Source organism: Charadrius vociferus, unplaced genomic scaffold (genome assembly GCF_000708025.1).
Source record: "Charadrius vociferus isolate BGI_N301 unplaced genomic scaffold, ASM70802v2 scaffold103, whole genome shotgun sequence".
Classification (NCBI taxonomy): domain Eukaryota; kingdom Metazoa; phylum Chordata; class Aves; order Charadriiformes; family Charadriidae; genus Charadrius; species Charadrius vociferus.
The window spans coordinates 5,582,117-5,593,921 of NW_009648061.1; the positions used below are offsets into that span (position 1 = coordinate 5,582,117).

At 41.4% G+C, this 11,805-nt stretch overlaps 1 protein-coding gene across 1 annotated transcript in view; it reads right to left on the bottom strand.

Moving 5' to 3' along the window:
• Positions 1-3,736: 3,736 nt before the first annotated feature.
• The window catches only part of UBE2QL1 (ubiquitin-conjugating enzyme E2Q family-like 1), a 17,182-nt gene continuing 9,113 nt past the window's right edge, over positions 3,737-11,805 (bottom strand). The window contains exon 2 of the mRNA XM_009883761.1: positions 3,737-5,058. Coding sequence (XP_009882063.1) covers positions 4,927-5,058 — 132 coding nt within the window. The 3' untranslated portion in view covers positions 3,737-4,926. The remainder of the gene's footprint in view (positions 5,059-11,805) is intronic.

The following is an 11,805-nucleotide window of genomic DNA, read 5'->3' on the forward strand; positions in this document are numbered from 1 at the left end:
GGAATGCCCCGGGAAAGCTGAAGGGCAATGCATACCCAGGAGTTTTAATTCAGCATCTCTACTGACTGACATCTTCTGAAACGTGATGTCTGTAGCAGACTATTTAATATCGGTTGGGGCTTGTGCGGGAGGGGATACTTAACTGGAAAAGTACGTTGCACCAGCAGGTTGGCCTGCTTAGTTCTGTTTCGTAGTACAGTTTGAGAGGAACCTTCTTCACCAGAAGTTACCTACCGCATGGAAGAGGGAAATCTTTCACACTGACTCTAAGCAAATACTTCCCCATGTAATTTCAGCTAGGCTTTAGGATGCCTAAGCATGCATTGTATCTGCCTGTGTAACGCTAAAAACTAAATCCTCAGTACATCAGCCAAGCTACACAACCAGGCATTCAGCTGGAAGACAGTTCCAAAAAGAGCCTAAAAACTTCATCAAGAAGAAGTATGTTCATAATCGACCACCTCATTGGAGTCATGTAAATAACCACGCTGGCCGTAATGGTAGTGTAGAACGGAGACTCTATGGCTCCACGGCTGTGCCTGAAAATCTTGAAAAAATAAATGAGTAAAATGTGGCGAAGAAAACCCTGATATTTAAATCCCAAATACTGGTTAGTTCTACAGTACTTCCTCTGTACAGTCAGCCTACCAAGAATAGATTTCTCTCTATTGCAAGTTCCTGTGGAATGGAAAGCACAAAGACATCAGAGCACTGGCCATCACAGCAATCACGCCTTGGCAGCTGTAACCCTGAATGTCTTTCTAAATGAGTTTTCTAAAAGCATACATATTACACAGTCATATCACATGTATTTGTTATAATAGAAAAGCTTCGTCCCAGCCCTGCTATTTCTGCAAGAAGCTCTGTTTTGGGATCTTATGTACTGCTTTGGACAAGGAGAATGAAGTGAGACTCTCTTTATACAATATAGTGTCACAGCACTAAATAAACAGACCATACCTATTATCTTTCTTTGGACTTGGGACTGAAGTTTAGGCTGGAACAAAGGAGAGAAAACAAGGCAAGTTTAAGAGGTCTTTGACTGCTGAGTATTTAATTGTTGAATTTTTAGGACTAATTTCTAATGACACAGAAATGCATTCCCATATAAATCATCAGCTCTGTTCTTTGTGGAGATCTTTCAGTGTTTAGACATTCAGAGACAGCTTTCTTCCTTTATCATAAGCTTTCTTCGTTCAGTGCCCGCATTCAATCAAGTAGCTTTTTCAGACTCAAAGAAGGTGCTCCAAAAGGACGTATTCTAAAAAAGCCAGGAAGTATCTTCCTAATACAACTTCACACTTCCCCAGATGCTAGTTTCAAATTAATCATCTCTTTTGGGGACAGCAGATGGAAAAGAATATTCCTTATAAAATGGGTCTAATGAGAGCTGGAGGACCTGTGCTGACTGCTAATTTTACAAGAAGTCCTAAGGAGACTCTTGACTGGGTATTGATGCTTACCGTCTGCCAAAAAAAGAAATCCTCCCACTTCTTCAATATTCAGGAACTTTGACAAAGCAGACGACTGGCCAATCTATTTTGATTTTGGCCTCCTCAAGTTTAGGATCTGGGAATGACAGTTGGCTTTATTTCTCACTCACAGAAGTGAGGCGATGGCCTGATTTGAGTTCCACACTACAGCTCCAAATCTTAACATCCTTCTCTTCTGCCAGAAGGAGGACAGAACAAGGAGGAAGCACACATCCCTTTCTAGGATACTAACAAAAAGGACATTATAGGACCTCTTTCACTGAAGCTCCCTCAACAGAAAAGCACCTGGAGGAGCTCTGCAATCAGCTCCTGCAGTAGGTCCTTTCTAAACTGCTGTCCTTCGGCCCTCCTTGTTGCTTTTACTGATGCTGTGCTGTTCTCCTTTATCCCTTGCTTTCTTTTTATCCTGTTTTAGCTGCCCAGTTCTATCCTCCCCAGCCCACACTGCTCTCTCTCAGGTCTTGCTCTTTTCCTTCCTCTCACACACCTTTCCTTTCCTAATTTTCTCATTCGCTTTTTTTTAGGCTTGTCTGTTGCAGAGAAAGTAGAACCTGTCTAGTGTACAGCTAGACAAAAACCCATGAACTAATTTTCCCTAAAATAGATCAACCCCCTTTCTAAATCTCTTAATTAACTACATTCCTAGCTCTCTCCCCTCCTCCCTGGTCAGAAGCACAATGCTTCTGTGCTCCCTGCTGTCCCCTTTTTCCTGCATCTCCCCCGGCACAGGCTGCTCCTGCTATAAACCAGCTCTTCAATAGAAGCAACCTTATTTTTGGTGCGGCAGGAACTTCATCCTGCCCTAGTTCACGCACTGTACTTTTCCTTCTTTCTTCCCTGCACGATTTGTTGCCGCAGCTTATCACACGCGCTCTGCTCCCCTTCTGCTATGGCTTCAAAGCACTCCAGATTTTTTGATTTGCCTCTCCTACTGCTCCAAGACTCTGAGTGATACAGAGAACCTCCTACAGCCAGAAAGTAACTGTGATTTTTAGCGATGATGTTTGCTGTAACTATTTAAAGCACACTTAAGAAGACACATAATAAGTAGGTTTGAGGGAAGTGGTAGCAATCCACCCACTACGTTCCTTTTAGCTAACCCTTTAATTAAATATTAAAGATACGGTTCTCAGGAAGATTTAAAATAACCCACTGACAGAAAAAAAGAGGCAGGTTAAAAAAACAGCTGAGAAAGAAATAATCTCCCCCCCCCCAAAAGACTTACCACACCTTCACGCTGCTTTTAACATAATTTTACTGTGCCGATGAGGGAAGAGCTTTTCTGAAAGGAAGTAACAAACCTTATGCTTTCCAGTGCTAGATCCCTCTATATGTTCTCAAGGAGTACCAGTAGGGATTGCAAATTATTTGATGCCTAACTAAACATACTAGTTTCCTCTTTCATAAAGGATAGCAAGAAAATGTTCAAAAAACTGAGTAAATAAATGACCTGAAATGTTATTCCCCACTCAAAAGATACATTCTGCTGCTAGATGCACATAATTGATACGCAGTTTGTGGGGAAAAGTATATATACACGTTGATTACGGCATCGTCTCCAAATATAAAGCAGGGTGAGATAAATCACAGCAAGGTCTGTGCAGATTTGTGGTATGAAGCATTTCCATTTATAACAGAGATAAGGCACGCCAGGTGGGTACCACAAATGGTCAGAGGAGAAAGAGAAGGGGCGGCTGGTGGAGATGAGGAGAAGTGTAAGAAACCAGCCGTGTCCACAAAACTGAGTGGCTCTGATCTGCCTAACCATTTTGGTGAAGGTTTTGATCATTTTTCTTCCTATCTAGCTGACAAACAGCTACACTGGCAAAGCATCTAGAGATAAACTGAGCAGTGTTTTTGCAAAAATATCTGCTGTGCTGCTTCTCTGCTTGCGTTGAAACTCCTTTGTCCTGCATTACTCTTCTGTTCTTCTCCACCGTGTGTAGTTTTAAATCAAACTCCAAACCCCCAAACTCTCTGTACAGTGTCCACTGGTGCTGTAATACAAATAGAAACTGGTCAACCATTTCAATTTGCTCTTGTGTTAGACATAGAATGGAAAGTGTTTTCAAAAACATACCTTTCCCCCCCTTCCAAATTAGACTTACAAACAACACTGTCGTGCTTTCAATTAAAACATCGCCACAACAGATGTATCTATAAGGTGCCTAGAATTTCACAGTAGAAAACCTATTACTTTGAACACAGAAGTTGGCCAAAATGATTGAATTTCTGAGGCAACAGAAATGATACTGGTGATTTTATTCAGCATGTGTCCAATACGATTTTCCATTCGGAATCCACATTTTTTAATGCTTTTTTTATACCATTCTAAACATTACCTTCAGCTTTTATGGAGTCCCTTAGAAAGTTTTTTTCAATTTGTTTACCAGAAAACTTAAATCTTAATGATTAAATAATAGGACATTTATATACATCAGTGGGTTTTCTCAGGTACTGGGCTCTAAGTACATACAATGTCTATTGAGTGAAAATGAAAATTCCAGTCATGCACATCATCTTACAAACCACGTTCCATTTGCCTTGAAATTTTTTTACTCTGTTACTGGCATATCATTTTAAAATTAAGCAGATAAATTTTTTAAGGTTGCTCTGTCCATTTCCATTCGTTCGTATTGCCATCTTGAAGAACTGACAGGCCACATGCTACTGCAGAAGGTACCGGCTGGGTAATGATGGTCCTGCTACCAACCACTCCGAGCCCAGGCGTGGATGTGTTTAAAAAAACCACCTAACCCTCAGCTAACTGCATTGGTTTATTTCTGAACAGCACATCACAATATCAGCATAGATAGCACATTGTAACCGGTTGGGTGATTCCACTTAATAATTTTTCAACACTAGGACCTTTCAGCATTTTAATTCTGGTTTCGTTTATGAATTAAAGGTCATATATAGAGCACAAATGAGGTCTAAATTTAGTCACAGCAGACCACAGTTCCACATAAAGACAAATCTTCAAGTTATGTTGACCTGCTAGGAGACAAAGATAAACAGCACAGCAAACATGTACCTGCAATGCACTGCTTCCCTATTAAATATTAACTGTTTCATTTACATTTAAATGAACTGAGCAGTAATGGATAGACTTTCCAGTACTGCTGTTTGGTGCTGCTGTCATGGAAAGAAGCTGAAGACAATGTGGGCTGTATGGGGGCAAATGACGCAATCTCAGCATCCGCTCAAGTGACTTCAATGATGACCATTCTCCAGTCTTGAAATATAATCCTACACAGCATTTTTTTTTTCCTCTCCCTCTGTAAACACATCTGTTCATAAATAACTTAGATGTCTCCTTGACATTCATGGTATGTAACTGAAGCTGAAGTAGAAAAGGATGGGTGGTGTACAGCACTGAGGAGATGTCACAGTACTTTTGTTCAGCATTTTTGTCAAGTGCGGGTTGCTAACATCAGCCGTCAGAGACAGGCGGGGTCACCCACCCATATTTTTCATGGGTCTTCACCAAACTCTTAAACGTTGCTTCAGCTTCCTTTCGACTGAATGACTTTTTTGATTTGCCAGCTTTTCTGCAGATACGGCCCTGCACCAAACAAAAACAAAAACAAACAAACAAACAAAAAAAGAAAACCTTGGCTAAATAGGCAAACACGCAGCTGGAAACCACAGCTTAACTTTGCAATGTGTTGAGCCAAGAGGCGTTCACCACTCACGGATACCAGAAAGCCGACTTCCCAAACCGGGGCAGACAAATACATTATAAGAGATGATTAAAAATGATATGCAGTAAAAGGAATAAATAAATAAATAAATAAATAAATAAATAAATAAATAAAGGACATCTTTTATATTTAGTTTCAGTACAATCGTTTAACTCTAGTTTGTGCCCTCGCTGCTGCGCGGGCGCCCCTGCGAACAAACAAACAAACCAACCAACCAACAAAATGAAGGGACATCCACCAGAAGTCATTTGGCGGGCAGACCCTCATGCCCGCCCTGTGGGGCCAGGGGTGCAGCCCTCGGCAGACAAGGGACCGCGAGGGTGATGCAGATGCGATGCCTTGGCATGGCGAGGTGCCGCTTCCCACCGGCTCCCAGGGACAGGAGTGTTTTGTGAGCGTCCCCCTTCTTTCAGCTGCAGGAGAAGGGTCTCCCCAACCTCCCCATTCCCCCTCGGTCCCCTTAGTCCCCCCAGGGCCAGCAGCTGTGGGTGGAGGAGGGGACAGGCTGCTGGTACCGGTGCCGAGGTACCAGCTCGGGGCTGGGGAGACGGAAAGAGGTTTCAAACCAATTTTGATGCCACGCTCGTCATATTGTCCGAGGTGTGAATATCACGGAGTTGGCGACTCTGGGGAACCATCCTAAAAGCGGAGTGTTTCTGCGTGATACATCTCAGGGCTACCCATATCTCACCCCCACACACCCCGCTGCCAACGCACAGCGTCACTAAACATTACACTCATCCCACGAAACACACTCCGTTCTTCTCATCTGACCCATGAGAAACAAACAGCCTTGGCATTTCTTAAAGGCAGGAGCACGTTAAAACCAACTTGCTTCCAACCTACGCAAAAAAATTCTAATTTGTTTATTACCCCTTCATGACAAGTTTGATAATAAATGACAATATACACATTTAAACATACTGCATCTTTCTTGCTTTGCAATTAAATATTACCTCTAAATGCACAGCAGTATATAATTTCAAATCCTTGTTTGGCAACATGAGACATTTACTGAGTTATTAATAGCTTACCTTATTTTGCACATTGGTCCATGTCAATTACCAACTAACAGAGACACAAGAAAGAAACATAGCTGCAGATTTAGTTCACTCTACAGCAATAATACCCTTTAAAGTATTTATGCCTATTGAATTTGTCTCAAAATAGATATTTGTTAAAGTCACAAGTCTAACAATTTTTATAACTGTTTGATGGACTGCACTGAAAACCTTTTTCAGAATAAATCTTATTTGATGAGCAGATACCATATTACAGTGCTATAATTATTAAGAACCAAGTTAGTATGTTCTCGTTTTTTACATTCCTTTGCTCAAAGTGATGCTTCAGGTTGCATCTTTTGCCTCCCGTATTTTATCATCAATTTGGAATTTTAACCAAAAAATTGTTATTCGTAATCACATGCAACAAATAATACTGAGAAAATAATTAGGTTCATGGACGGAAAAAAAAGGGGGGGGAAAAAGAAAATAAACACTGTCCTTGGAGTGTCAAAGTTACTTTTACAGATTAAAATGGGTAAGATTAGTCTGTAGTGTGGACAAATAATTTAATTCTAGAAAGCTGTCACAATATTGCACAGATACGCTTTTGTGTTCAGCACTGCTCTTTATTATGACAAAACTATGGACACACGAGATAAAAAAGCTGTTTCCTACTCCTGTTTTAATAAGTCATTTTTCTGTGCAGTTTGACTTCTCTTTCATAGCCTACCTTAACTAAAGATTAGAAACAGCCTCTAATTCCCACCTCCACTTATTCACAGCCAATTTATACCCATTTGGTTTTCACAAAAATAGCTATTTTACCTTCCGATGCTTTTCCTCGCCTTTCTCCCTAGTCACCATTTACAGACTAGCAACGTATTTCCTTTTTAAATACCTCTTGATAGACTAAACAGCAAGACACCTTCCCTATCCCCATACTAATCTGGCAATTAATATTTCCCAAATAAGGATGATCTCAATGGTGCTTGATTTAACCCCACTAATACATTTTCTTAGAAAATGTTCCTTTTTAGTTTTGACAAAAGGAATAACTAAATAAAACCAGGTAACATATATTTTTTGAAAATCTCATGATTGCTAGTTCTAATATTGCTCTTCTCTCAAGAATTGCTATACCAGTTGGGTGCTGAAACATAACACATTCTCATTGACTAATTATCTTACATATCCTGCAGGAGGATTTTTGTTGTGACAAAACATGTTTTGTATTTTCTTCCTAATCTGAGCTTTTGTGGGAAGCATACTTCGAGAAACATAGGAAAAGATAAAGCGAAGTACAACAGAAGGTGAAATCAGCACAGGAAATGCTGTACTCAAAATCTTACCAATTAAATACTTTTGAAAGTCAATATAAACCTACTCTACTACTAAACTTCTGGATTAGGTCCATTTGCCATCTCTTGTCTTATACATCTGATTTTTTAATCATTTAAGGCTTTGATAACTTTCTGAATTGTGTGTGTAGCGCCTCGCACAGTATGATCCATGTCTTCTCCAGCTTTACCAAAGTATTAATGCTAATCTGTACCTAGAAATAGGATCTTTGCATTGAGAACAGCTATCACTCATATTCAGTGTCAGCTACTTATGCTTTCAAACCGGGAAAGTAAGAATTCTTTGGTGTTGCCAGAACACAGGGAATATCACCACATCATCTAAAATGTGACGGGAGCCACAGCAGATTAAATGAGCATCATTCCATGAGTTTATTCTCATGCTTCTTGGTTATTAATGTAACGGATCATTAACTCCACTTCTAAAACACATTCTGGTACCATATGCAGATTGTATGTAAACTGCATCATCAAAGACCAGCTAATTCCACCCGACTGTAGTCCATGTATTTCTGTGTTTATAGAGAAACTATGGGTGGCATGGTTAGCGCTGTCTCTTATTAACCAATATCCTGCCAGGTGTTTATAATTCGGATAAAATTTAACCTCATAGACTGAAAGTTTCCCTTTTTGGTGCCTCATGTAAAACTGAAGTAAAAAGAAAGAAGAGTGGAATTTCAGTCAACACAGTTCAGATGCTTTTGAGTCTACACTTGAGCAGTATCTACTGTCTTAATGATTTTCAGTTTTTTGCCATTCCCACAAAACTCTTCCCAAGTTTAACTAAAAATTGCATTTTGCATGCAATTATAAAACAAAGTGTCAAACGAACATCTTAACAGGCACTGTTACCAGCTCGGACTACAGCTTATTTCAGTTTATTTTCACATTGCTACTTGAACATATAGTCATTTTAACTCTGCTTGGGAGACTATGAGCTGCTGCATTCTGTAAATATGATAAATATGGTAAATACAGTATGCAAACACAGTGCTGGCCATAGCTCAATCACACACAACTGCATTTTGACTAATCTCTAAACCACATACGTCACTACTGCCGTGGTAAGGAATACAGATCATTTGCACGGCCAATGTTTTGATGTGTCCAGCACCAAATCAAGAAAAGATATCAAACTGATACCTGAACAAGATCAAAACATTACACTAAAGACTAAAAACCAGAGATAAAACCCAATAAAGCCTTTCATAACGATACTAATGTCGACTTCAGCTCTGAGAAGTCGCACCAGGAGCTTATTTAAATAGTTGCAATACTTTCAGACACTCACAGCACGCTTTTCATAAAGGGATAGCTGAAAACCTAATTAAAATCAGGAGTTGGAGAGAACATTTCAGATTTTGCCATCTGCTGTGACTTCATGTACTTATCAAGATATAATTTTAACAAGCTAGAAACATATGAAAGGTGAAACTAATGCCACAGCATCCAACTGGTTTACCCAGCCATGCTGAAATGCAGGGGGACATGTGCTGCGCTCGGCCTCCTCACTCGCTTGTGCTCCCACTGCGCTTGTTTGCATGGCATGGTGAGCAATTGCATGCCACTCATCTACTCTTTGCCCAAACTAATGAGTTTGAGCAAGCAGCTGATAAGGATCCAGTCTATAACCCTGGTAACAGCTAGGAGAAAGACCTCCTGGAGCAATCTGCTGCAGGAAGTCTTCTCAGGACGCTGGCCATACCGAAGTACCTCTCCCTCCCACCATATTCAGCAAAAGACCAGAGGCCAATCTCACATGTGATTTGGCACCCACATTTACAGACCACTGCGGGCTAATCTGGGAGCTTTTCTACTTCTCAGTGATGCCGCAGTAGGCTCCACATTCTTCCACAATCATCAACGCATCAGCGTCTCCTTGCCTTGAGAATGCCATGTGACACTGAAGCGCATCCTCAAAAATATTCAACTCAACACCTAATAGCTCTTTAAAGTCCTTCAGTATCATCATCAGCAACGTGCCATATCTTTTCTCCCCCAACAACACCACGTCATGAAGCACTCCAAAGAGAGTCAAGTTCTGTACAGAGATACCAAATATGAAGCCTGAAGCTCTTTAGCCCTGTAATCCCACTACAACCATGTATCTGCCCACGTCTGGCCTGTGTGTCATGAAAAACAGTCCTGACATTTCTTCTGGTATTTCCAGAATCAGGATGGCCTCAAGGGGATTTCTTTGGCAGCGATGAAGGGATTTCTCTCTCTCGTCATACCAACTATAGCAGCTCCCAGATGAAAAACCAACAGTTTGGCACAGCACACAGCATCAGGTGTGCTTCCATGTCATATCACTTCCAAGTCCTGTACAGAGATACCAAATATGAAGCCTGAAGCTCTTTAGCCCTGTAATCCCACTACAACCATGTATCTGCCCACGTCTGGCCTGTGTGTCATGAAAAACAGTCCTGACATTTCTTCTGGTATTTCCAGAATCAGGATGGCCTCAAGGGGATTTCTTTGGCAGCGATGAAGGGATTTCTCTCTCTCGTCATACCAACTATAGCAGCTCCCAGATGAAAAACCAACAGTTTGGCACAGCACACAGCATCAGGTGTGCTTCCATGTCATATCACTTTTGGCACTACCTGGAAGGACAGGACAATGTAACGGTGGCCAGCCTTTCACAAGATCATACAGTCACAGAAGTGCTGGCTGGAAGGGACCTATGGAGGTCTCTAAGTCCAACTTAAGACACTTGGAGCTGAACTGCCAACATAAGTCAGCTGTGGCATTGCCTTGCCAGGTCCTGAATCCTTCAAGGTTGTGCTCAGTCCTCTCCTGATGCAAGTCCCTGTGTTACTAGGCCCCAGATTTATTCAGAGGTTTATTGTACACAGTCACCAGCTCTTGCAACACTGAGGTTATTCTGGAAACAGCACAAGCCCCTGTGCTACAGGCCTCCGAGATGCCACAGCAAACCTTCAGGTACATCCAGACTTTTTCTCCTGGACTGGTTAACAGAAAGTTGTATTTATTGCAAACAGTATGCAGCTAATGGACTCAGCAGCAGCCAAGCCTTCACGTTAGCCCTGGTGTTACTGCAAACTCCTCGGCCCTGCATTCCTGGACGTGCAAATAACTCAAGGCTGGTCTTCCAAGGGCAGACCATACCTGCCTTCCGTACATGGGGCTAAAGGTGGCCCACCACTTAAACCAGCATAAGGGTGCACGGGTACAATTTCATTTTCTGCCTTCGTCTCTTAAGAGATCCCTACAGCAGGCTGTAGTGACCCACTTCCAGCTAACTGTCAAGAGACGGAAAACAAGCAAAGGTTTAAGAGAGGCACACAAAAGACTGCAGGTAGCCACCATGACACAAACTGCATCTGTGGTGATTGCTCCAAGGACAGGAACGAGACCCACAAGGATATGCCCATTTTCCAAGTCTGTGGTCCCAGGCTTCTCCATGGATGATGAAAAAACTGTGGATTTTCTACCAGCTGGAGCACACTATGAGTTTCCAGTATGTAACGCTGGCACGTAATGTGCCAGCAACCAACGGCCCCAACTGCTCAAAGCCACATGCTATGCAAACATACCCAAATCTTTTCTGATAAGTAACAGAGCAATACAGTGCTTAATCCTGAACTGGTTCTATTCTGGAATATTTCAACAAGTTTTCAGAGCAAGATATTTCTACTGGCTTTAGAGAAGCATTCAGAAGTCGAGTGATGCTAAAGTGAGCTACTGTCATGCTCTCAGTGCAATGCCTGCAATGTGTCACAACATCATCGCTGGAGTGCAGTACACACAGTCTCTTCCCCCAATTACGTGGTTTATAATTTTTTTCCTTCCTGTGCTGATGAGGCACAGTTAATCATGTCTCAAAAACTGCACACAATTTATATTGCACTACATATAATTATTAGTTATAGCTAAAACAAAGCAGTGTAGAAAATGACGCAGACAAATACTGTTAATGTTGCAAGCATAAGTAAATTAAAAATGGGATGTTTTCCTGCAAATGTGTAATTTCTGAAGCAGTATTTCCACGCCTTTTTTGTCTCCTTTTTAAGAATAATCCATACAAAGAAGTGAGAACTCAGCAAGTTCCAGCTTAAAGCATCCTACAAATTGCTCCTTCTGGGAGTGTGACTGTTCTTTGTCCAGGAAAAAGAAATCTGAGTTCCAGCTGAGTAATTATTAAAGCTCACTCGTCTGTGTGCAGCCTGGTACAAGCAGCTCTTAATCGATACAAACACTTACCATCCCGATCCCTGTCTGA